Below are 27,945 nucleotides of genomic sequence, written 5' to 3'. Positions count from 1 at the left end.
ATATCTAATGAAATTTTCATTTTAGGAAAAAGGATAATAAATAGAATATCATTATTATATAATTCCAGCTGATGGCTACATTTAACAAAGAACTATTGGAAAGAAACAAGCCCGGGGGGGGGGGGGGGGTGGCGGGGAGAGAAAAGGCCAGTTTGCAAGTTGGAATAAAAGAGAATAGAGGAAGTCCAGAAATTCAGGAATCTACAACCAACTTATTCTCATCCCCAGTTAGTAAAAGATAAACTGAGAAAACCTTCAAAAAACAAATATCTACTCAGCCTGGCACCAAGGATAATATTAAGGGGTAGGGCCATTGTATCACTATTAAAATCTATGAAAGGTTAATATGGTTCCCAGTAATCATTTCAGGAGGATAAAATCATTTCAGGAGGTAAAATAGATTAAGCTTGTGGCCTTCTCAATTAAGTTTGACAGGCTCAAGGATACTGCAAGGAAATTTATAAAGGTATGACTTTATAAGGAGTATGCTCGTCTACCGGCATATAGAGCTGCTTGGAATCAAACAAATAAGAAGCTTACCAAGTTTTTGAGGGAGTTTACTGACAAACTATGAGCCTAGGCTAAAACACATGTGTATGTTCGAGACTTAAAAATGATCCTTGCAGGGGAACCTGGGTGGCTCAATTGGTTAAGCATCTGCCTTCGTCTAAGGTTCTGATCCCAGGGTCCTGGGATCGAGCCCCACATTGGGCTCCCTGCTCAGCGGGGATTCTGCTTTTCCCTCTCCCTCTGCTCCTTTCTCTCACTCGTGCTTTTTCTCTTAAATAAATAAGAAAAATTTTACAAAAATGATCCTTGCATATTGGATGCATGAGGGTTGATTTTACTAGTTTCTCTATTTTTGTATATGTTTGAAAATTCATATCATAGTAAGTTTTGTGTTGTTTAAAATCCTGCCTTTAAAAAAAAATCATGACCTTTGAGACCCCAACTTTCTATAGGCAGGAAGCAGGCTGAAGACAGTTCTCAGCTCCCAGGAACAAATTCTCTATTATCCACCTCACATGTGACAGGGAAGGAAATGAAGATGGATAGACCTCTCAAGAAAGTTGAACCAGTATCCATGGAAAATAGTTAACTAGAAAGCCCCTGCAAAATCATGCAGAAGTGGATCCAAGTTTTATGGGGTTTAAAGTTTCTACAGTCAGTGGAGTAGGAAAAAATTATATATATTACTATGGATACAGAATGTCCATAGCCTCTTTAATGATACCCTTATCTAATAAATTATGTATATCAAATGATGATGACTCCTTGGAAAGGTCCCTACAAGTGAGAGGTCCTGAGGTTTAAACTATCAGTTTAACAGTCAATTTATTGCTGGAACTGGGGTTCCCCAAGTGGGTTTCAGAATTGCTACCAATCAGTGTTGGCTGTGTCTCCAGTTCTTCAATTTCTGGATAGTAATGCTTGCTCCAATAGCCTGTTCTAGTAAGCCCACTATTATAATTAAAACTAGGTGTGTGGAGGGCAGATAACTTGTTTTTCTAGTCTGTAGGTCTTTCGATTAAGAGGAACAACTGCCAAATCTGATGCAGAAACTAACATATATCACCTAGAGATCCTGAACCTTAAGTATAGTTTGTTGATTGACTAGAACTTTTAAGTTGTCTTCCTGGGAAAGAAGGGTTTGTGCATGAAGGAGAACAAATAACGAATCTGATGACCAAAAGGGCAAACTGTGCTCGTCGCTAGTGCTACATCACTGAATGAGCACGCCTTACCAGTCCTTGTTGGATGGGTAGCATGAGAGAGAAATAAACCTTTGTTTTAAGTTACTAGAATGGAAATTAGGGGATGGAGCTTGTCGTTCTCTAGCCTACCTAGCATACAAAATTTATTGAATCCTTTGGTTCACAAATTTTGTTTTAATAGTTTGACTTGAAAAAAGCATCTAGCAAAGGCAGACAATGATAATCTATAATCTTACCCATGTCTCACAATCATCATTTCATATGTTTGAATCATTTTTTCAAGAAAAAATTTAACTGGCTGAACATTATGTACTTTGCAGGCTTCATGAGCACATTCTAAAAATTCCTAAAATAAAAGAAAAATGGAATGCATTTTTATAAAATGGTATTATAAATCACTTCATACATATCATAGACTTTACATTTTGAAAATAAAAATTGCATCTTCATATACTGATAAAATACTTGATAAAGTTTTTCTTAAAAGCTTAATTTTTTTAACTAAAGGAAAAACAAAAAGAATTCAATTACTTTATTTATTTATGTATTTATTTATTTATTTTTAAAGATTTTATCCATTTATTCATGAAAGACACAGAGAGAGAGAGGCAGAGACACAGGCAGAGGGAGAAGCAGGCTCCATGCAGGGAGCCCGATGTGGGACTCGATCCCGGGTCTCCAGGATTTAGATTTATGTTGTTTCCAAAATGATAAAATTCAAACTTAAGGTAAATTGTAATAAGTCAAGGGTGTATATTTTAACCTGTGGAGTGACACTGAGGTGCTAAAATTCCAAAAGAGAAGATTAATGGAGTAACAAACGCTATCTGAAACCCAAAAGGAGTCAGTAAAGAAAAAAAAAAAAAAAAGGAATATTGAACATATTAAAAAGCAATATGACATAGCAGTTTTTTTCTATGGCGCTGACTCCCCTTCGTTTATCTGTATGTACACTGAGCCACTTGGCCACGCACCTCACAGCACTAACTCCTAGTAGTTTTTTTCAAACCGGAAGCTTTGGATCCATGGATTTATTGCTCTATTCATGGGAGTAAAAGAATTCTATGACAATGTTAAAATTTTTGTGTTTTCATTCTGATTTTTAAAAATCATATTAGCATACTCTGAATCATCTTGATAATTACCTGTGGTATAATATAAAAATACATATGGTTTATTCCCAGTCTCTAGCATAGAGCCCCCTGTAACCCTTAAAATTTCCTGAGTGATAGAAGTATGTCTTTGTTGTTCTTAATGAACCCTTGTCAATCAAACCCAAGTTTATGTTGATGAGTTGACTTAGGTGGGTACCTTAGATAGCCTTGGGATGGGGCCAGTCACAGGAAAGACCCAGGGATTAGGAGGTTGGAATTTTCAGCCCTACTTACTAGCCTTTGGTGAATGCATGGGGTGGGAGGGAATGAGAAGGGAGGAAAAGAACAGAAGACTGCACTCTGTAAAAACACCTGAACAACAAGGTTCAGAGAGCTCCTCAAAATGCAGGGAGGATGACATACACCCTGAAGCATACTGCCACCCACCCATACCTACCTGACCCTACACATCTATTCCATTTGGTTCTTCCCAAAGTGTATCCTTTGTGTCTTTTTTTTTTTTTTTAAGTAGGATCCACACCCAACTTGGGTCTTAAACTCACAACCCTGAGATCAAGAGTCCATATAATCCATTACTGAGCCAGCCAGGTGCCACTTCCCCCTACCACCAAATTTCATCCTTTATAATAAACCAGTAAACTGGGGATCCCTGGGTGGCTCAGCAGTTTAGCCCCTCCCTTCAGCCCAGGGCATGATTCTGGAGTCCAGGGATCAAGTCCCGCCATGGGCTCCCTGCGTGGAGCCTGCTTCTCTCCTCTGCCTATGTCTCTGCCTCTCTCTCTCTGCCTCTCTCTCTCTCTCTCTCTCATGAATAAATAAATAAAATCTTTAAAAAATAAGCCAGTAAACATAAACCGTGTTCCTGAGTTCTGTGGCTAGTCTAATGAATTATCAAAGCTGGGCAGGAAAATTGTGGAAAACCCAGTCAGAAACATAGGTGGCCCAGGGATCCCTGGGTGGCACAGCGGTTTAGCGCCTGCCTTTGGCCCAGGGCGAGATCCTGGAGACCCGGGATCGAATCCCACGTCGGGCTCCCGGTGCATGGAGCCTGCTTCTCCCTCTGCCTATGTCTCTGCCTCTGTGTGTGTGTGTGTGACTATCATAAATAAATAAAAATTTAAAAAAATAAAGAAAGAAGCATAGGTGGCCCAGGACTTGAGACTGTCTGAAGTGAGGGCAAGTCTTGTGAAGTCTGACACTAACTACCTGGAGTCAGTGTCAGAATTGAATTGTTGAACATCCCCTTGGTGTCAAATCCTCAATAGATACCACCTCACATCTGTTAAAATGGCTAAAATCAAAACACAAGAAACAAGTTTTGGCAAGATGTGGAGAAAAAGGAAGCTTCTTGCACTGTTGGTGGGAATGCAAACTGGTGTAGCTACTCTGAAAAACAGTTCCTCAAAAAGTTAAAAAATAGAACCACCCTATACAATCCAGCAATTTCACTATTGGGCATTTACCCAAATAATACAAAACCACTAATTCAAAGGGATACATGCACCCCTATGTTTATAACACCACTATCTATAATAGCCAAATTATGGAAGCAACCCAAGAATCCATTGATAGATGAATAAAGAAGAAGTGGTGTATATATATATATATATACAATGGAATGTTATTCAGCCATAAAAAGGAAGGAAATTCTGCCTTTTGCAATGACCTGGATGGAGCTAGAGAGTATAATGCTAAATGAAATAAGTCAGTCAGAGAAACACAGATACCATATGATTTCACTCATACATGGAATTTAAGAAACAAAACAAATGAGCAAAGGGAAAAGGAGAGAGGAAAAAAAAAAAAAAAAAAACAAGAAACAGACTCTTAACTATAAAGAACAAACAGATGGTTAGTTACCAGAGTGGTGGACAGATAGGTGAAATAGGTGATGGGGATTAAAGAGTACACTTATCGTGATGAGCATGGAGTAGTATATAGAATTGATGAATCACTGTATTGTATATCTGAAACTAATATAATAGTGTATGTTAACTATCCTGAAATTAAATTAAAAACTTAATTAAATTTTTTATCTTGATTTTACATTAAATAACAGCTATAAACAGAAGACACTTACTATGTGTATACATATGTATATATGTACATTTTAACATCTATAATTTAGATGAAATTGAAAATGCACATGGTTTGTTTCCTTTAAAAATGGTCAGCATATTACTTAAATATGAGAAATTTTTATGTTAACTACAGAATGTTTTGCCACTTTTCTTTTTTTACCTGCTAAAAGTATACAACAGAATCATAGTACACATTGTAGTATTATAAATCACAAAAGTACTCATTCTCTTAGAAAAAGCATTATCTTTAATCTGAATCTTGTATCATATGACAGAAGATACTAAACTTTGCTCATTCTCATTAATGAAAGGGGTTTATCCTCCCAATAGAATAATTTCACTCATTTAAAATGACTGAGTCATCAGATAAATTTATTTGCAGAATAAGTCATTTTCACAGGCTTACTTACATGATAGTCAGCTTCAGGAAGTTTAATACCAGGAAACAGGTCACTAGTTATTCCATTAAATAAGGGTATATCATGTGATAGAAACTTTGGTTCATTTACATCTTTAATTGATCGAAGAAGCTAAAATCATCCAAAGAGTGCAACATAAGTTAGTTGCCCATATTCCTCACCCTCCCCACCACCAGAAGTCAAAGTTCCTTTCACATTGTTCTGTAGAATCCCCATATTAAATAATGCTAAAAGGTCCTTGGATGCATATAAATTATAATGAATAACATAACCCTGCAAACTATTACTTCAACCACACATAAAAAGTTTCAAAGCCAACAATTCTCTTATTTGCCTATTTATAGCTCCTCATCAACTTTCCTAAAATAAATAAGTAAATAAATCTCATACTGAAGCTTTCACAACATATATATTTAATGCTTACCAGCATATCTTCATTTTCATGGGGAAATTTCAGTTTTAGGTTTCCAGCGGCCACTAAAACTGCTTTTACTGCTCGCATGCCATAGTCATAATGAAACTGTGACGAGAGCTGCTCTGAGCAAAGCCTGTAGGTCATCACTATCTTCACGGACAGAGGTTTTGCATTCAAAAATCCATAGGAATAGAGGGAGATTTCTGCTATGAGCGCATAGTTTGGAACCATCATAGCTACTGTTCTAAAAAGAACCTGAAATATATAATGAATGAAATATATTATTTATATCAAGGAAACCATTCTTCAAGAGCTGAGCACAAGCATCCCAACAGAATGTGGTGAGATTCAAGTTTATTCCCCCAACGCAGCATCTTTTCATTAATTCTGTGATTTTTTTGCCAGCAGTACTGTATTGGTTTTGTGTATTTTAATATGTGTTAGACACCTAAAAAAGTTTTTAGAGTTTTACCTTATAGGTAATGGCAAAGGTAAAAGGGAGATTTACAAACGCATGTGAGAAAATTATGAGTGGATTGCGCTGCTGCTATGTTTGGTTAAATTGACTCTTACAAAATATTACCTTCAGATTGTCTGGCAGTTCAGAGCGTCCTGCATAGCCAGGATTCATGGTAATAGCTACAAAACAGTTTGGATTGAGCTTCAGTTCTGTTCCTTCGAAAACAAACGCTTCTAGTTTCTGCTGAATGGCTCTCTGGATGCAAAGGATCTGCTGAGCTACCACCGACAACACTTCCAACTCAATCCTGTTGAATTCATCAAAGCAAGCCCAAGCACCGGAAGAAGCCAATCCTTTAAAAAACTAAAAACAAGGGAAAAAAGGAGTCGAGTTTTCTTATAAAGAGGCATCATTTGTGAAACAAATATTTAATCCTTTAAGTCAAACCTAAAAATGAAGCCCAATAAACCCCCAAATATAAAAATGATATCTTTACCCCTAAAACTGAGGTTCAAATAATGCATAAACATTCAAATAATGCTTAAATGTGAGTTTCCTTCAGTTTATCCAGTTGACCTAGCTATAAGTTTGCAACATTTAATATGCAAGTTTACCTTTCCCATTGCTAGGTAATCTAGCCCATCTGAACAGTTGAATACCACACATTGGACAGCAAGAGCTTTAGCCAAGTCCTTGGTGGTTTCAGTTTTGCCTGTGCCTGCTGGCCCTTCTGGAGCTCCTCCAAGGTTTAAATAGAAGGCACCTATCTGAAAAGAAAAATACATATGAAAAGAAATTCATGCTTAGCTTGGGGGGGGGGGACCTATAATAGACAATTGCTGACAAAATGGATTTAGTCTTTTTTTTTTTTTTTTTTTTTTTTTATGATAGTCACAGAGAGAGAAAGAGAGAGAGGCAGAGACACAGGCAGAGGGAGAAGCAGGCTCCATGCACCGGGAGCCCGATGTGGGACTCAATCCCGGGTCCCCAGGATCGCGCCCTGGGCCAAAGGCAGGCGCCAAACCGCTGCACCACCCAGGATCCCTGGATTTAGTCTTATTTGTAGCTTCAAAGAGGCAGTAATATAATTCTGTTAACTTTTAGCATGCATTTTTCTAGCTACCCAAGGAAAAAGCAGCTCTACAAAAAATAAAAATGTATCAGAATCTCCTTATATTATAATACCTCATGGATATCCCATTCGCCTTTATTTATTTATTTTTAATTTTTTTTTATTTATTTATGATAGTCACAGAGAGAGAGAGAGAGAGAGAGGCAGAGACACAGGCAGAGGGAGAAGCAGGCTCCATGCACCGGGAGCCCGACGTGGGATTCGATTCCGGGTCTCCAGGATCACGCCCTGGGCCAAAGGCAGGCGCCAAACCACTGCGCCACCCAGGGATCCCTCCATTCGCCTTTAAAAACAAAAGGAATCTAGCCTTGAGACATTAACACTGGGTCAGAAAGGTTTGATTAGAGATGGTTGTGGAGACAGTTGTAGAGATCATTAATGGCAATCTCCATGGCTTGCTGCCAAAAGCCAACCCGTGCAAATGAGTATTTTAAGTGGGGGCCCATCAGTTGGAAAAGAAACAGAGGACCTCTTATGCAACTTTGTCCACAATTCACCCTGGCTATTGCACTCCACCCATAGTATGTTCTCCATTTTCTCCATCCTACAACACTGTTCTGTACTTCTCTTATCAATATGATCACTTTCTACATTGCATTAAAGTTAATTTTGTACATTTGGGTTTTTTTCCTCACAATTAGTCTTTAAAGCTGCTTAAGAGCAAAGTCAGCAGTTTCTGAATTCTTCCTGAGTCCCCAAAAGGACTAGAACAGTGGCTGGAAGCACACAAATTACAGTCAACTCCAACTGTGGAGTTTATTTCAAGAAAACTAGTATAAGGGTTAAGTATGAAACTTAACTCCTTTTAGAAAAAAATAGAGTTAAGACCAAAGTTGTACATATGGTACAGTAAGGCATACCTGGGAACTCTCCGTACTCTCTGCTTAATTTTGCTGTGAACCTATAAAACTGCTCTTTAAAAAAAGTCTATTTTTATAAAATAATTTAATAAAATTAAAATAAAAATTTTGATTAATAAATCATATTTTCACATTTACTAAAACGGCTTATTAAATAAAGGCAGTATCAATATTTTAACCATTTTAAGGTTATACTAAATGCTTTATACTATTAATACCCATTAACTTGATTGCTGGAAACCTCAGGTTCTCTCCCTTCTTTACAATTTCAAGAAAATGCTTGCAAATGGATTCCCTTTATTATGGATAATAGAAATTTTTTCAATATCTAGTGTTTTATACAAGTGTTAATGAGATTCTTATCTTACAACTCAAAGCTGTGAGCTTCCACAAGTACTGACAGCTTCTGACTTCTCTGAGGTCCCAGGGAGGAGACAGAAGCTTGAGATTCATTTACACAATAAATATTTAGGGACTGTGTACTTGTTCACCCCTAGACTAGAGAACAAGACAGACATGGTCCCAGCCCTCTGGTAGCTTCCTGAAAAAGTAGAAAGGTTTGATGAAACATTTTATCCTATCAGCAAGATGGCAGAAGAGTAGAGGTCCTCAACTCATCTGGCCCCACAAACTTAACCAGACAACTTTCAAAACATCCTGAACACCTACGAATTCGACCTGAGATTTAGAGAACAGCTGGAACGCTACAGAGAGAAGGGTTTTCACTTCTAACAAGGTAGGAAGGTGAAAAAATAAAATAAAAAAAGAATAAAGTGGGTAAGGGGAACCGTGACTAGCAGGGTTAAAATGGAGCAGCAAAAGCCTCCGGGGCAGGAAAGCCCAGCCCTGGAGAAGTGGGAACATTAAAAATCCAAGCCCGAGTTTTCCCTGATGAAAAAGTGCTTAGCAGGGAAATTAGGCAGAATCTCAGGAGGGACTGTGAAGCCTTAAGATTCCTGGAGTCGGGGATCCCTGGATGGCTCAGCGGTTTACCGCGCCTGCCTTCGGCCCAGGGCATAATCCTGGAGTCCCCGGGTCGAGTCCCACGTCAGGCTCCCTGCATGGAGCCTGCTTCTCCCTCTGCCTATGTCTCTGCCTGTGTGTGTGTGTGTGTGTGTGTGTGTGTGTGTGTGTGTGTGTGTGTGTCGCTCATGAATAAATAAATAAAAATCTTAAAACAAAACAAACAAAAAAGTTTCCTGGAGTCACTATAAGAGGAGGGGTGCCCAGGGGAAAGCTCACCACAAACCACGGTCCGACATCAGTAAAGGGTTGGAGTGCCGCAGCCCTCGGGGCATTTTGGAGAAGCCAGGAGGTTTGGCGGGCTGGCTCTGGAGCTGCGTTTACTCTAGAGGCTGGCAAGGGACGGAGGTGGCTTTACTCCATTCTCTTCAGGAGAGGCGGTCCCCAGGAGCACGGGCCAGCGGCACAGGGCCCCAGATCCCAAGATGCCCAAGTGGACAAAGCTGGCAAGGCTTCACTCCCCCTGAGACAGGCGGAAGCAGGGAGGGCACAGGAAAGCAAGAACTCTCTTACTGCTGGGTGCCCACAAGCTGTGCAGATCAGTGCACCGGTGCTTGCCCCCAGGAGCATCGAGGCCAGTGCGGACTGAGAGACTGCTTAGTTACTTGCAGGGAGCTCAACTCCAGCGCTAGAAATCTGGCCACCACCATTTTTTTCCCCTCTGTTTCACCTCTGCCTGGGAAAGGCAGGGCTTCTAAGGAACAAAGGCCTCATAGGATAAACAGCTCATACTAAGCCTAGGACCTGATAAGGGGCGGGCATCTCCACTCAGGCACAGACACCTGAGAATCAGCACAGCAGACCCCTCCCCAGAAGAACTGCTGGAAGTACAAGGGAAAAGCAAGTTTACTGAACAAGCAGCACTGGAAACCTCCAGGACTGAGGGAAAATAGTACATAGAACTAGAGGGTCCTTTTTTTTCTTTCTTTCTTTCTTTCTTTCTTTCTTTCTTTCTTTCTTTCTTCTTTCTTTCTTTCTTTTTCTTTCTTTCTTTTCCATTACAACTCGTTTTTATATCAGACTAAAAATTTCCAATATTTTTTCTATTTTCCCACCTTAACTACAGTATTTTACAACTCTTGATTTTTAAGTTTTTTCCTTTTTGACTTTCATATTTCTACAATTACATGTCTTAAATATATTTTTCACTTCTGGATTCCCTTCAACATATTCAATTTAATTTTGGTAGATATACGAGATATGGGTATTTGTTTTTTGTTTTTGTTTTTTCTGCCTCATTTTATTTTACAGTGGTGGAAGTTAGTACCTTCTAAAACACGACCAACATACACCCAGAACCAAGTGGAACACCATGTTGGTTCATTCTGTGAGATTATATTCTCTCTTCTTTCCCATTCTGCCCCCCTCTTTTATCTTGTTTATGTTTTTGTGGTCAATGTTGGACCTTTGTATAAGTATTGCTGGTTTATATAAATTTGGAATTGAGCATCTTCTAACATACAGAACAAAATACACTCTGAACCAAGAGGATCACCCTCTAGACCCATCAGGTAGATCACATTCTCTCTCCACTACCACTTCCTCACCACCACCATACCTCCCTTCTTTTTTCTCTTTTCTTTACTTTTTTTCTTTTTATTTTGTCTTCTTTGTTTTTGATTTTTGACTTTTTATTTTTACTACTTTGTTTTAAAATTTGTTTTTCACTTTAGTGATCCTTTTATTTTGTTCTGTTCTTTTTCCTTTATTTTCTGGTCTCTGACCCTTCAGAATCATCTAGGGTGTATTTTACTTAGGTCGTGATTGATAGTTTTGGTTTAGCCCTCTCATACAGCCGCTCTGCACTGGACAAATGACTAGAAGGAAGAATTCACCACAAAAGAAAGAACCGGAAACAATATTCTCTGCCACAGAGTTATAGAATTTGGATTTCAGTATGATGTCAGAAATTCAATTCATAAGTCCAATATAAAACTACTGGTGGCTCTGGAAAAAAGCATAAAGGATCCTAGAGACTTCGTTTCCTGCAGAATTCAGATATAATCAGGCTGAAATTAAAAATAGGTTAAATGAGATACAATCCAAACTGGATGTTCTAACTGCTAGGGTTAATGAGGTGGAAGAGACAGTGAGTGACATAGAAGACAAGTTGATGGTAAGGAAGGAAGCTGAGGAAAAAAGAGAAAAACAATTAAGAGTCCATGAGGCTCTTACAGATACAACCATTCAAAATCCTTGGGATACAGCAAAAGCAGTCCTAATAGGGAAATACAATATAAGCCTCCCTTGAAAAATTGAAAAAAAAAAACAACTCAAATACACAAGCTAACGTCACATGTAAAGGAACTGGAGAAAAAACAGCAAGTAAAACCTACAATAGGCAGAAGAAGGGATATGATAAAGATTCAAGCAGAATTCAATGAAATAGAGACCAGAAGAGCTGTAGAACCAGGAGTTGGTTCTTTGAAAGAATTAATAAGATAGATAAACCCCTAGCCAGCCTTATTAAAAAGAAAAAAGACTCAAATTAATAAAATCATGAATAAAAAAGGAAGGATCACAACCAATACCAAGGAAATACAAACAATTTTAAAAATGTATTATGAGCAGCTATATGCCAACAAATTAGGCAATCTAGAAGAAATGGATGCATTTCTGGAAAACCACAAATTACCAAAACTGGAACTGGAATAAATAGAAAACCTTAATAGGCCAATAACCAGGGAGGAAATTGAAGCAGTCACCAGAAACCTCCCAAGACACAAAAGTCCAGGGCCAGATCGCTTCCAGGGGAATTCTATCAAATATTTAAAGAAGAAATAATACCTATTCTACTAAAGCTGTTTCAAAGGATAGAAAGGGAGGGAATACTTCCAAACTCATTTTATGAGGCCGGCATTACCTTGATTCCAAAACCAAAGACCCCACCAAAAAGGAGAATTATAGACCAATATCCCGGATGAACATGGATGCAAAAATTCTTCCCAAGATAACCAACAGGATCCAACAGTAGATTAAGAGGATTATTCACCATGACCAAGTGGGATTTATCCCTGGGATGCAAGCTGGTTCAACACTCATAAAACAATCAACATGATAGATCACATCAATAAGAGAAAAGGCAAGAACCATATGATCCTCTCAATAGATGCAGAGAAACCATTTACAAAATACAGCATCCATTCATGATCAAAACTCTTCAGAGTGTAGGGATAGAGGGAGCATTCCTCAGCATCTTAAAAGCTATTTATGAAAAGCCCACAGTGAACATCATTTTCAATGGGGAAAAACTGAGAGACTTTCCCCTAAGATCAGAAACATGACAGGGATGTCCACTATCACCACTGTTATTCAACATAGTACTAGAAGTCCTAGCCTCAGCAATCAGACAACAAAAAGAAATAAAAGGCATTCAAATTGGCAAAGAAGTCAAACTCTCCCACTTCACAGATGACATGATACTGTATGTAGAAAACCCAAAAGACTCCATCCCAAGATTGCTAGAACTCATACAGCAATTCAGCAATGTGGCAGGATACAAAATCAATGCACAGAAATCAGTGGCATTTCTATACGCTAACAATGAGACTGAAGAAAGATAAATTAAGAAATCAATCCCATTTACAATTGCATCCAAAAGCATAAGATACTGAGGAATAAACCTAACCAAAGAGGTAAAGGATCTATACCCTAAAAACTATAGAACACTTCTGAAAGAAATTGAAGAAGACACAGAGAGATGGAAAAACATTCCATGCTCATGGATTGGAAGAATAAATATTATGAAAATGTCTATGCTATCCAGGGCAATTTACACATTCAATGCAATCCCTATCAAAGTACCATGAACTTCCTTCACAGAGTTGGAACAAATAATCTTAAGATTTGTATGGAATCAGAAAAGACCCCGAATAGCCAGAGGAATATTGAGAAAGAAAACCAATGCCAGGGGTATCACAATGCCAGATTTCAAGCCTGTGTTACAAACCTGTGATCATCAAGACAGTATGGTACTGGCACAAAAACAGACACATAGATCAATGGAACAGAATAGAGAACCCAGAAATGGGCACTCAACTCTATGGTCAACTAATATTCGACAAAGGAAGAAAGACTATCCACTGGAAGAAAGACAGTCTCTTCAATAAATGGTGCTGGGAAAATTGGACAGCCACATGCAGAAGAAAGAAACTAGACCAGTGTCTTACATCACACACAAAGATAAACTCAAAATGGAGGAAAGATCTAAATGTGAGACAAGAATCCATCAAAATCCTAGAGGAGAACACAGGCAACACCCTTTTTGAACTTAGTCATAGTAACTTCTTGCAAGATACATCTATAAAGGCAAGGGAAACAAAAGCAAAAATGAACTATTTGGACTTGATCAAGATAAAAATCTTTTGCACAGCAAAAGTAATACTCAATAAAACTAAAAGACAACCTACAGATGGGAGAAGATATTTGCAAATGACATATCAGATAAAGAGCTAGTATCCAAGATCTATAAAGAACTTATTAAACCCAACACCCAAGAAACAAAAAATCCAATCATGAAATGGGCAGAAGACATGAACAGAAATTTCACCAAAGAAGACATAGACATGGCCAACAAGCACATGAGAAAATGCTCTGCATCACTTGCCATCAGGGAACTACAAATCAAAACCACAATGAAATACCACCTCACACCAGTGAGAATGGTGAAAATTAACAAGACAGGAATCAACAAGTGTTGGAGAGGATGTGGAGAAAGGGGTACCCTTATGCACTGTGGGTAGGAATGTAAACTGGTGCAGCCACTCTGAAAAACAGTGTGGAGGTTCCTCAAAAAAATAGAGCTACCCTATGACCCAGCAATTACACTACTGGGGATTTACCCCAAAGATACAGATGTAGTGAAACACCAGGACACCTGTACCCCAATGTTTATAGCAGCAATGTCCACAATAGTCAAACTGTGGAAGGAAAAAAAAAACTGTGGAAGGAGCCTCGGTGTCCATTGAAAGATGAATGGATAAAGAAGATGTGGTCTATATATACAATGGAATATTACTCAGCCATCAGAAAGGACAAATACCCACCATTTTCTTGGACCTGCATGGAACTGGAGGGTATTATGCTGAGTGAAATAAGTCAGTCAGAGAAGGACAATCATCATATGGTTTCACTCATATATGGAATATAAGAAATAGTGAAAGGGATTACAAGGGAAAGGAGGGGAACTGAGTAGAAAAAGTTAGAGAGGGAGACAAACCATGAGAGACTCCTAACTCTGGGAAACAAAGGGCTGCAGAAGGGGAGGGGTTGGGGGGTTGGGATAACTGGATGACAGGCACTGAGGAGGGCAATTGATGGGATGAGCACTGTGTGTTATACTATATGTTTGCAAATCAAACTTAAATAAAAACAAATGTTAAGGGCAGCCCCAGTGGCACAGTGGTTTAGCGCCGCCTGTAGCCCAGGGTGTGATCCTGGAGACCTGGGATTGAGTCCCCCGTGGGGCTCCCTGCATAGAGCCTGCCTCTGTCTCTCTGTGTGTCTCTCATGAATAAATAAATAAAATCTTTTTTAAAAATGTTAAAAAAAAGAAAGAAATATTTTATCCTAGATATACTGACACCCTTCATTGGCCATTGTATCCAACCCCAATTGCTGTATCAGCTACAAATAGCGTACAACTGTCTTCTCCTGAGAATTGCCCCAGAATAATAGGTGCTACCTTATCCACGAACACCTGAGAGCTTACTCACGCCTGTTACCTTTAAAACTATCAGTTAGTTTACCAGCAAGAATGGATTTGTTCAAGAATAGCAGACAATTTCAATTCAGAACATACAAGCTTCTACAGAACCATGGGTAAGCCTAGAGAATGAAGGATAGGAAGGCTCTTTTATAGAGGAAAGGGAGCAATGGGAAGGGTCATTATAAACAAGTAATCCATTAGAAGAAACTGGGAGTTCCTTTTTTTTTTTTTTTTTTTTCCAGGAAACTGGGAGTTCCAAGTGCAGTAGCTTCTTATTGGCTGAGTTGAGACAGTCTCTCATTGGCTGGGCTCTTTCCGGAGAAGAAGAAAGTCCTTATTCCAGGCTAGGAAGTCCTGTACATGTTTCTTCCTGTCAGGAATGATAGTACTTCTCTTCCTGTTGGCTTTGCATGATGGGTGGTAGTAGGGCTTGAGAGCTTCTCCTTCTAGCCTCCCAGCTCCATTTTAGTGAAGTTTCCCTTTCTTAATTTTCGTGCCCTAGCCCCAGGGGTGACTGATAACCAATGACCATAAAGGGATATGAAAGCCAGGCTCTGGGATCCCTGGGTGGCTCAGCGGTTTAGCACCTGCCTTCAGCCCAGGGCATGATCCTGAAATCCCAAGATTGAGTCCCACATCAGGCTCCCTGCATGGAGCCTGCTTCTCCTTCTGCCTGTGTCTCTGCCTCTGTGTGTGTGTGTGTGTGTGTGTGTGTGTCATGAATAAATAAATAAAAATCTTAAAAAAAAAAAAAAAGCCAGGCTCCTTTGCCTTAAAGTAGGATACCCCCATGATGCCATTCATCAGAGCCATGAGATTAGGCTAAGGCTATACTTCTGTTGAAACTGCATTGTTAGTTAGCTTTCCCCCCTATTCTCCTCACTCTACAGGTTTTTATTGAGAGCATTCCCTAGTAAATCATTTGCCCTAGAACCCCCATTTCATCTCTGCTTCTAGAGAACTCAATGAACCTTAATTTTACTTACTTAGCACAGGTAGATTGGTATTTCTTGATGGTTCTCCTCAATTCTCAGGTAAGGTTACCAGGTTTAGCAAATTAAAATACAGAATGCCCAGTTAAGTTTGAATTTCAGATAGACAATGAATAATTTATTGGTATAACTAATTTACCTGAGAGTCCTGTATTTTATCAGGCAACATTATTCCCAGGTAGTTTTTGCTGTTGTTGTTTATAGTCATAGCTTTATCTTCCATAGCTTCTCAACACACAGACCTTAGCACCACTCCCTGCATTTCAGCTCTTTTCCTCCGTTTCAACAGAAATAACTTGGTGTTCTAAGGCCCAGATGGACTTCATTTGTCTTCCTGTCATGTCTCCCAGAACTCCACTGCAAAAACTGATACCATTTCCTGCAGCTCCAGTCTTCTGTTTAAATCTCAAATACCTTCTTTTTTAATTATCCACAATAGAAATGACTCATGATTTTCAAGAATTAGAATCCAAACACTCTTGTATTCTACAGAAGCACCCAGAAGTAAATATTTATTACTATAATTTCATATAAAGGGATCTAGGGACTAGGAAGGAATAGCTCAAATCAACCATTACAGGTAAGAGAATAAAATGAGGATAGCCATGTTAAATTTGGATAAGAAAATATGACAATAAACCAAAAAGTAGTTTCTAATGTATGAATTAAAATAATTTAAATGCATACCAATGTTCTGTAACACCTGTCCGTTAGAGGAGTAATGACAAGTCGAGGTGAGTTACCAAGATATTCATAAGCATATTTCACATTGCAATTAATGATATGAACTCGAGCATTGTCATATTCCCAATAATATCGAAGCTGAGCAAGCCACTGGAAATCTGTGTCATGTGAGACACCTAGAAAGAATAAAATAAAACAAGACATATAATCTTGAATGAAATGGAAAAATCTTTGAAAAATAGGTATTCTATCAACTTTTATAACAGCAAATATTAAAATAATTTGTTTTCCAATTTAGAGAAAAATCATGTAAAATAAATTCTGTAGAGAGAGAAAAAGATGTCTGTATAAATCTCTGTTTCTAGAAGCTATTGATATTTTATCTTTAACATTAAAGAGTCACATACCTATATCAATCATGTCCATGACCACATCTCTAGCATGGACATCAATTGTAACCAAAGCCCCCAGAGTGATCCTGGTCTGCTTCGACAATTTTCCCCTTACCAGCTCTACAATATCATTTAGCTGATTCTGAAGTTCGTTATAGTACTTCTTTAATGCCTACAAAATAAAAAAGCAATTAAACTAATGATATATAGTATCTAAAACATATATTTTATATACTCTTTTACAAAACAATTCTGACTTCATAATATATCTCAATATAGAGATGAATTATAAAACAGAATGAGTTTGTCTAACCTTCATAAAATGCCAAGAACAAGTTTTCAGCAAATTGTATAATTTTAACGCTAGATGTACAAACTGGTGGGAAGACTGCCTTTATGAAGAATAGATAAGCTAACTAAGAAACATCACAGTAGAAATGAATTTTGTGTAAAAAAAAAATGCTTTAGGGCACCTCGGTGGCTAATCGGTTAAATGTTGGACTCTTGATTTCAGCTCAGGTCATCATCTTATGGTCATGAAATCAAGCCCTGCGTGGAGTTTGTGCTGGGTATGAAGCCTGCTTAAGATTCTCCCTCTCTCTCTGCCCCTCCCCTGTGTGCATTCTCGCTACATAATAAATAAATAAATAAATAAATAAATAAATAAATAAATAAATAATGCTTTACCTCTGTCCCACCACTTATAACTTCCTGTGTCTCAGAAGTCCAGAACATTTGAGAAACACAAAGTACAACTTGGCCAGGCCATTCTCGAACCCAATCTTTTCTTATGGATTCCGGATAAGCCTGAATAATTAAAAAGCATTTTTACCTTTACAATATTATGGAAGGAATAAAAAGCTAAATGTCTAAAAATAGGGAAGTGCAATATTTGCTAGATTCATAGGCTAGAATATCACATAGTCATGAAAACTTTCAGATGACTATTTGAAAGAAAACTTGTTATAAATTATATTTTAAAATGTTTTTGTTTATTCATAAAAGAGTGGAATGATGAACGCTAACATGTTAACAGGGAAAGCTCAAGATGGCAGAGGAGTAAGGGACCTTGTTTCATCTGGTCCCTTGAATTTAGCTAGATAACTATCAAATCATTTTGAACACCCGTGAATTCAACCTGAGATTAAGATAATAATTACTGGAACTCTACAAGTAGAAAAGCAACCACTTTCTGTAAGGCAGGAGGTGAAAAAAAGTGAATCTGAAGCGATATATAAGAAATTAAGTGACAAGGGAAGGGAGCCTCCATAAGCCAGCTGCAGGCAAGTTTTATAGCCCTGGAGTACAAGATCAGAACCCTTAGAAATCTGCTCCAGTGAGAGACATCCCTGCATGAAAGGTGCTCAGGTGGTGAACCCAGGTAGAGTCTTAGTTGGGGCACTGTAGTCTCAGGATCCCCAGAGTCACAGAAAGTACAAGGGTGCCTGGGCCAGTAGAGTTCTCAAGCATTGGAGCAGGAAAACTGGTTACCATCAATTCTATTTGCAATAAACCAAGAGCCAGGGTTGGTTGGTTGACCACTCTCCATGAAGGTAGGAACTTGAGGACCCTCCTCCCTTCCCCTGGAAGGAGTGGGTGCATGTGACAGTTCTCAATGCAGAGACCCTGTAAAGGACAGTAATGGGAAGACCCTCCACTTTCCCCCAAGAGGATTGGTATGGGCACACACTGTGGGATCTGCAGAGTTTGGCACACACAAAAGTGAAGACCACTTATCCCTGAAGGTTTACTGAAGAGAGAGGACTGACATCTTTTGGCTCTGGGGCTGGATATTGGATGTGGCCATTTTATTTTTCACCCTATAAAGAGGTACAGAAAGGCATCAGGGAACAACTAGAAAGAGCTTAGCTGAGCCCTGTCCCCTGGCATGGGGCAGTGCAATCCCACCCAGGCAGACACCTGTGAATCATTGCAGTAGACCCCTCCCCCAGTAGACCAGCTGGAAGAACAGGGGAATACTAAGTTTACAGATCTCACAGGACTGCAAAGCACCAGCTCTAAGGGAAAATAGTGCATAGAATTCGAGGGTTCTTTTCTCATGATTTGTTTATCTTTTAGTTTAAAATTTTCCATTTCTGTTTTCTTTTTCCCTTTTTCAACTAGTTTCTTGTTTTATCAACTCTGATTTTAAGTCTTTTTTTAACTTCCATTTTTTACATGTACATTTTATAGATATATTCTTTATTTTGGGCATCCTTTCACTCTATTCACATTTATTTTTGTATATATATAAGTTTTGCTTTCTTTTCAATTTTGGGCTTTAGTGTCTTCTAACACACAGACCAAAATACACTCAGGACCAAGTGGATCACTCTGTTTTGTCCACCCTGAGTTATATTCCACCACCACCCCCTTTTTAAGTTTCCCTTCTTTTCTTTCCTTTTTATTTTTCTCTTTCTTTTCTTTTTTGGCTTCTGACCTCTTTGGATTTGTATTTTGCTTGGGTTGTGGTTGATATTTTTCACTCGTTCATCTATTCTTCTCTAAGCACAATGACTAAAAGGAGGAGTTCACAACAAAGGAAAGAACCAGAGGTATATTCTCTGCAACAGACTTAATTGATATGGATATAAATGAGATGTCAGAGCTGTAATTCAGGATAGTAATTATAAAGTTAATAGCTGGAATTGAAAAAAGCATTAAAAACTAGAGAATTTCTTGGTGCAGAAATGAGACCTAATCAGGCAGAAATTTAAAATGCTCTAACTGAGACACAGTCTAAATTGGATGCTCTAACAGCTTGGTAAATGAGGCAGAAGGGAGAGTAAGTGACATAGAAGACAAGTTGATGAAAAGTTAAGGAAGCTGAGGAAGAGAGAAAAACAACTAATGGACCATGAAGGGAGGCTTTGAGAAATCAGTGACATTATAAAATTTAAAAGGTATTAGAATTATTGGGGCCTCTGAGGGAGAAGGAAGAAAGAGAGGGCCAGAAAGTATATTTAAACAAATCATAGCCAAGAACTCCCCTAATCTGGGGAAGGAAACAGGAACTCAAGTCCAATAGTAGAGAGGACCCAAAATCAATCAAAATAGATCAACACCCTGACAAATAAGTAAAGCTTGCAAATTTCAGAGATAAAGAGAAGATCCAAAGCAGGTCGAGACAAGAAGTTCTTAATCTACAGGGGTAGGAACATTAGACTGGCAGCAGACCTATCCACAGAGACCTGGCAGGCCAGAAAGGACAGACATGTTATATTCAGGGTACTAATTGAGAAAAACATGCATCCAAGAATATCTTATCCAGGAAAGCTGTCATTCAGAATGGAAGGAGAGGTAAAGAGCTTCCAGGACAGACAGAAACTGAAGGAATATGTGACCACTAAATAAGCCCTGCAAGAAATATTAAGGAAGATTCTGTAAGCAAAGAGAAAACAGAAGAATAACATAAACCAGAAAGGAACAGAGACAATCTACAGAAACAGGGATCTTATAGGTAATACCATGGCACTAAATTCATATATTTCAATAGTTACTTTGAAGGTAAATGGGCTCATGCCCCAACCAAAAGACACAGGGTATCAGATTGGATAAAAAAGCAAGACCCATCTATCTGCTGTCTACAAGAGACTCACTTTAGACTTAAAGACACCTCCAGACTGAAAATGAGGGGGTGGAGAACCATTTATCACACTAATGGACATCAAAAGAAAGCTGGGGTAGTAATCCTCATATCAGACAAATTCAATCTAAACCAAAGACTATAGTAAGAGATGAAGAGGGACACTATATCATACTTAAAGCATCTATCCAACAAGAAGATCTAACAATTATAAATATATGCTCCTAACATGGGAGCAGCCAATTATACCAACCAATTAATAACCAAATTAAAGAAACATATTGATAATAATACAATAATAGTAGAGGACTTCAACACCCCACTCACTGCAATGAACAGATCATCTGAGCAGAGGATCAACAAGGAAATAAGGGCTTTGAATGACATACTGGACCAGATGGACTTCACAGATATATACATAGCATTCGATCCTAAAACAACAGAATACACATTCTTCATGCATATGGAACATTCTCTAGAATAAATCACATACTGCACCACAAATCAGGTTTCAGCTGGTACCAAAAGATTGGTATTATTCCCTGTATATTTTCATACCACATAGCTTTGAAATATGAACTCAATCACAAGAGGAAATTTGGAAGGAACTCAAACACTTGGAGGTTAAAAAGCATCCTACTAAAGAAAGAATGAGTCATTCAGGAAATTAAAGAACTTTTTTAAATTTTTTTTTTAATTTTTATTTATTTATGATAGTCACAGAGAGAGAGAGAGGCGCAGAGACACAGGCAGAGGGAGAAGCAGGCTCCATGCACAGGGAGCCCTATGTGGGATTCGATCCCGGGTCTCCAGGATCGCGCCCTGGGCCAAAGGCAGGCGCCAAACCGCTGCGTCACCCAGGGATCCCTAAAGAACTTTTTTAAATCATGGAAACAAATGAAAACGAAAACACAACTGTTCAAAATGTTTGGGATGCACCAAAAGTGGTCCTAAGAGGGAAGTACATTGTAATACAAGCCTCTCTCAAAAAATTAGAAAAATCTCAAATATACACGCTAACCTTATAACTAAAAAAGCTGGGGATGCCTGGGTGGCTCAATAATTGAACATCTGCCCTGAGCTCAGGTCATGATCCTGGGGTCCCAGGATCAAGTCCTGCATCAGGCTCCCTGAATGAAGCCTGCTTGTCCCTCTGCCTATGTCTCTCCCTCTCTCTCTGTCTATCTCTCATGAATAAGTAAATAAAAATCTTTTTTAAAAAACTAAAAAAGCTGGAGAAAGAACAGCAAACAAAGCCTAAACCCAGCATGGGTAAAGAAATAATAAAGATCAGAGCATAAATCAATGAAACAGAAACCAGAAGAACAGTAGAACATATCAAGGAAATTAGAGGCTGGTTCTTTGAAAGAATTAATAAGATCAACAAACCCCTGGCCAAACTTATCAAAAAGAAGAGAAAGGACCCAAATAAATAAAATCATGAATGAAGAGAGATAATGACCAACACTGAAGAAACCAAAACAATTATAAGAACATATTATGAGAAACTATATGCCAACAAATTAGGCAATCTAGAAGAAATGGATGCACTCCTAGAGATATATAAATACCAATACTGAAACAGGAAGAAGTATAAAACCTGAACAGACCCATAACCAGCAAGGAAATTGAAGCAGTCACCAAAAATCTCCCTATAGCAAGAGTTCAGGGCCATATGGCTTCCCAGGGGAATTCTACCAAACATTTAAAGAAGAATTAATACCTATTCTTCTGAAGCTGTTTCAAAAAATAGAAATGGAAGGAAAACTTCCAAATTCATTCTGAGACCATCATTACCTTGATCCCCAAACCATTGTGGTGGCATCACAATGCCAGACTTTAACTTCTATTACAAAGCTATAATCATCAGGACAGTACAGTACCAGCTCAAAAACAGACACACAGATCAATGGAACAGAATAGAGAATCCAGAAATGGACCCTCAACATTATGGCCAACTAATCTTCAACAAAGAAGGAAAGACTATCCAATGGAAAAAAGTCTCTTCCACAAATGGTGTTGGGAATATTGGACAGCCACATGCAGAAGAATGGTACTGAACCATTTCCTCATACTATACACAAAAATAGACTCAAAATGGATGAAAGACCTAAATGTGAGACAGGAATCCATCAAAATCCTAGAGGAGAACAGAGGCAACAACCTCTGTGACCTCAGCCACAGCAACTTCTTGCTAGATGTGTCTCCAAAGGCAAGGGAAACAAAGGCAAAATGAAGTACTGGGACTTCAAGATAAAAATCTTCTGCACAGCAAAGGAAACAGTCGACAAAACCAAAAGACATCCAACAGAATGGGAGAAGATATCTGCAAATGTTTTATCAGATAAAGAGCTAGTATCCAAAATCTATAAAGAACTTATCAAACTCACCACCCAAAAAAACAAACAATCCAGTCAAGAAATGGGCAGGAGACATTCACAGACATTTCCCCAAAGAGGACATACAAATAGCCAGACACATGAAAAAAATGTTCCACATCACTTGGCATCAGGGAAACACAAATCAAAATCACAATGAGATACCACCTAACACCAGTCAGAATGGCTAAAATTAACAGGTCAGGAAATGACAGATGTTGGAGATGATGTGGAGAAGGGGGAACCATCATACATTGTTAATTGGAATGCAAGCTGGTACAGCCACTCTGAAAAACAGTATACAGATTCCTCAAAAGGTTGTAAATGTAGCTATGGGATGACCCAGTAACTGTACTACTAGATATTTACCCAAAGATACAAAGGTAGTGATCCAAAGGAACACCTGAACCCCAATGTTTATAGTAGCAATGTCCACAATAGCCAGACAATGGAAAGAGCACAGATGTCTATCAACTGATGAATGGATAAAGATGTGGTATATATACACAATGGAATACTACTGAGCCATTAAAAAAATATCTTGCCATTTGCAATGATATAGATGGAACTAGGCAGTATAATGGTATGGGAAATAAGTCAATCAGAAAGACAATTATCATATGATCTCACATGTGGAATTTAAGAAACAAAACAGAAGATCATACAGAAGAGAGGAAAAAATAAAACAACTCAAAATCAGAGAGGGAGACAAACCATAAGAGATTCTTAATCATAAAAAACAAACTAAGGGTCACTGGAGGGGAGGTGGGTTGGTGAGATAGGATGACTGGATGATGGACATAAAGGAGGGCACATGATATACTGAGCACTGGGTGTTATATAAGACTGATGACTCACTGACCTCTACCTCTGAAACCAATAATACATTATATGTTAATTAATTAAATTTAAATAAAATAATCTGCTTCAAGTGATAATAGTAGATTCAAATTATAAACTGAAAAAACTGCAGAACAAAATTTGAAGATGATGCTAATAAGAACTATATTTAATACAGTAACGTTTAGATACAATAATGTACATAAAGATATAAATATATTATTATTTAAATGCATTTTATTAGCAACATTTAGAAATAAAAACAAATGACAAGTTTCAAAGAAGGATAAGTTTCAAAGAATGTATGACCCATTGCTAGGCACATAGGAGGTAAATTTCTATACAAATTAAGGAAATACTTTCATGGATAATGTTAATTTTTTTCCTAGATGTTTTAGTTTGCTTGGGATCATAAATAGAAAAAGAAGAGAAAAAGTCAAGATTTATCTGCAGGAAACATTGAAGTTGAATAAAATGGCCACTGCAAGAAGATAAGCTTCACAGAAAGAAAGTTTCATGAAAGAAAAATGATACCTCACTCATGTGAAGTCAGTTGCTGGATTTTAAAAGGCTGCAATGAAAAAAATAAAAAATAAAAAAATAGAAGGCTGCAATGCCTTTTAAAATGTATTTTTAAAAAACTACATAACTGTTAATTTGTGGTCCTAAAGATAGAAATATACTGAATTTATTATTCAAGATTAGGTTAGCTGGATTTGCATAAGTAAGGTGCATGTAGTACTTCATTGTTACATTTCTTCCAAATAGCATATACCCTTTTAATGTATGTTCATCTCATTCTGAGTTTCTAAGTAATTGTTTAGGTATCAACAGCAGTAGATAACGCGTTTAACACCCCTAAGATTCTTTCTGATCTCAAGGGCTGTACACAAGATACTTTCTAAATTATGTATATTATTCTTTCTCATAACACCTTTTGTCTTTTGTAGCACTTAGTCACATATATTATTATCAATTCTTACTAGTATTATTATCTTAATAATATTAGAAACAAAGAGTTAAAAATGGTTTAAAATAGTAAGAACTGTAAATGTTAATTTACCAGCACACATTCAAAACCTCCCAAAAAGAAAGATTTACAGAATATAGAGTATACATTAAATCTTAGGAAAACACACCAGCCTGGCTGCTGCAATCACATCATGAATACTCCGAAGCATTAAGTCTTCCAATTGAATGAGCCACTTTTCCACAGCACCTCGCGCTGCAGATGTAGAAATAAGTGCAATCAGCTCCACTCGCTCCCCTTCAGAGCTATACATGGCCTTAATGTCCAAATTAGGAAGGAATTCCAATTTAGCAATGCCCTCGAAGCATTTTTTTAAATGAGGCTGAACTCTAAGTGGATCTTTGGTCTCTGACAAAATTTCTAACATTTCATCATTAGATAAGAAGAAAAAGCTAGAGAAAAACATGAAAATACAAGTGCCTTAGTTGTAATTCATTATGTATCAGAAAATGCTTTTAATTATAGTACAATTAATTATCCATCATACCGAGGGAAGAAAAGTCGTTTTTTTTCAAGATATGCATTAAGTCCTTTCATAATTTTGTCCAAAAGTTCATTGCAGTTCTGCAATTTTTCCAATAAACCTGTTAAAGAAGTAGCAGCAAGAACCTAAAAGATACACATTCACTCAGGTCAGCACTTATACACCAGATATAATTTTAAGTCCTAAACATTAGTCTATAGTAAATGTCAAAATGTTGAAATATCAAAAGGCTTAGGAAAATTGTTGTAAATCTTTTTGTAATGTAAAACTATTAAATTCAATAAACCAGAAATATTCTTATCCAAGAATGCAAGTTACAAATGAGAAGTTATAACTGTCATGTACATATTCATTTTTCCTATATTTTTTGAATGACGTGAGAAATGTCTGTTAGGTTGGCATGTGGTTTAATTTTTACATTTACAACTGTCAACTATAAACACTCTATAGTATGAACTGGTGAACTATATCCCATGGGCTAAATCCAATCTGCTGCTAGTGTCTTTCTTATTTTCCAGCTTTATAAGGTATAATTGACAAAAATTGTATATATTTAAGGTATACAACTTGAGGCTTTGATATACAAATACACTATGCCGCCAGTTTTTGTATAACCTGGAAATTAAGAACTATCTTTATACTTTCAAAAGGTTGAAAAAATTAAAAGAAAAATCATATTTCGTGGCACATGAAAATGTCACTGCCCAGAAAGTTTTATTGTAGCATAGACACATCTGTTCAGTTAAATACTGTCCCTGTCTGCTTTCTGCCTACTGCAATAGCAGAGTTGAGTAGTTGCAAAAAGATGCTATGTCTCACAAAATCTAAAATATTTACCACCTGTTCCTTTGCAAAAAAAAAAAAAAATGCTGACTTCTGATCTATAGGATATCGTGTTTCACAAAGGTTCTATGTGGAAGGTAAAATCCTTGGAACTCATATTTCAGCATACTATTGACTCCCAACAAGCCCAGCATGGCTAGCTTTTATCCAGCATTAAAAGAAATTGTTAAGTTAAACACCAGATAAAAAAAAGTGGATGTATATCCATGAACTATGTGTACTAAGTGTATGAAAAATACATAGGGGCAGCCCTGGTGGCTCACTGGTTTAGCGCCACCTTCAGCCCAGGACGTGATCCTGGAGACCCGGGATAGAGTCCCACGTTGGGCTCCCTGCATGGAGCCTTGCTTTTCCCTCTGCCTGTGTCTCTACCCTTCTCTGTGTGTGTGTGTCTCTCATGAAGAAATAAATAAATAAAATCTTGGAAAAAAAATACATAGTCTGTCTTTTAATATGAGAATCACACTCAACGAGGTGCTATAATACTAGGAGAGACCCATAGTGAGGCCAACTGAGAGAATGGCAGATTCTTTATTCCCATCGATCCCAAGTATATGGAGTCATTGAGTAGTATGTCAGATGAATCACCTATACTTCCTCTCTCTCTTTCTCTCTCTCCCCACTGCCCCTTCCACCTCCATCTTATTTTATTTTACAGTTTATTTTACCAGAGAAGAGTAGCAATGAGTGTATGTCACAGTCAAGTGAGTTAAATGTGAATTTGAGGCAGCTGCATTATGAGTTATAAGCAGTATATCATATGAATTGAAAAGTAAAATTATTTTAATGCTTTCTGCTTTCTTTGTTTAAGATTTTAATTATTTATTCACGAGAGACACAGAGAGAGAGTGAGGCAGAGACACAGGCAGAGGGAGAAGGAGGCTCCACGCAGAAAGCCTGAGGTGGGACTCGATCCGTGGACTCGGGAATCCTGCCCGGAGCCAAAGGCAGATGCTCAACTGCTGAGCCACCCAGGTGTCCTGCTTTCTGCTTTCTTATATTTTTCTGAACTTTCCAGTTTGTATACAATGAGCAGGTTTTGTTTTTGTAATCAGAAAAAAAAAAAAAGAACTATATGCTTTCTTTAACGGCCAAAGCTAACGGTTCCCTTTATTTGTAAGAAAGAAAACAAACATTTCACCTTTGGGTCTTTCACACAGAACTTCATGATATCTCTCCAATGTCTGTCTACTGTCTGAAACTGACGCCCTTCTTCTGGCATCTGTTGCATGATATCCTCAGAACAAAATATGGGCTCCAAGTATAGCCATTGAGCTTGTACTTTTAACCATTCATCAATCGTATTCTTGTATTCGAATCAAACGGTCTTCCCAGGCCTTAATGAAAAGCACACTGTACTAAATTCCAGTTATTAAAGAAAAACTATAAATTACAGTGAGGAATATTTATTTAAAATTTACTTATTTTTAAACCAACGCAAAACAGATCAAGGTCACTTATGGGTATCACATGAACTTAGAAAAACTCTAGGAAGTCCCACGTTTTCCTAAGTCATTGGAACTCACCATTGGAAATGACTGTAGTTATTTAGATCAATTTCCTAATCACTAGGGAACTATTCCAAGTCTAAAAAGCATCCATAAAATAAAATAAATAAAATAAAATAAAATAAAATAAAATAAAATAAAAAGCATCCAGAAATATCCTGCTATACAACAGTGGTTATCAACCTAGGGGCTGTTTTGCCCTTCACCCCAACAGATATTTGACAATGTCTGGAGACATTTTCATTTGTCACAACTGAGGGGTGAGGGTGCTACTAATATCA

The 27,945-nt window shown here is 37.8% G+C and overlaps 1 protein-coding gene across 1 annotated transcript in view; it reads right to left on the bottom strand.

The window, feature by feature from the left end:
• The window catches only part of DNAH12 (dynein axonemal heavy chain 12), a 202,979-nt gene that overhangs the window by 125,784 nt on the left and 49,250 nt on the right, over positions 1-27,945 (bottom strand). The window contains 12 exon segments of the mRNA XM_038566103.1: positions 1,952-2,061; positions 5,322-5,441; positions 5,755-6,000; positions 6,329-6,568; positions 6,820-6,972; positions 16,607-16,779; positions 17,011-17,167; positions 17,683-17,802; positions 24,939-25,221; positions 25,317-25,438; positions 27,298-27,459; positions 27,461-27,493. Of these exon segments, the coding sequence (XP_038422031.1) occupies positions 1,952-2,061; positions 5,322-5,441; positions 5,755-6,000; positions 6,329-6,568; positions 6,820-6,972; positions 16,607-16,779; positions 17,011-17,167; positions 17,683-17,802; positions 24,939-25,221; positions 25,317-25,438; positions 27,298-27,459; positions 27,461-27,493 (1,919 nt within the window).

Source organism: Canis lupus, chromosome 20 (genome assembly GCF_011100685.1).
Source record: "Canis lupus familiaris isolate Mischka breed German Shepherd chromosome 20, alternate assembly UU_Cfam_GSD_1.0, whole genome shotgun sequence".
Taxonomy (NCBI): Eukaryota; Metazoa; Chordata; class Mammalia; order Carnivora; family Canidae; genus Canis; species Canis lupus.
The sequence above is the reverse complement of the archived record's forward strand: the minus strand, read 5'-3'. Positions and strand labels throughout refer to the sequence as shown.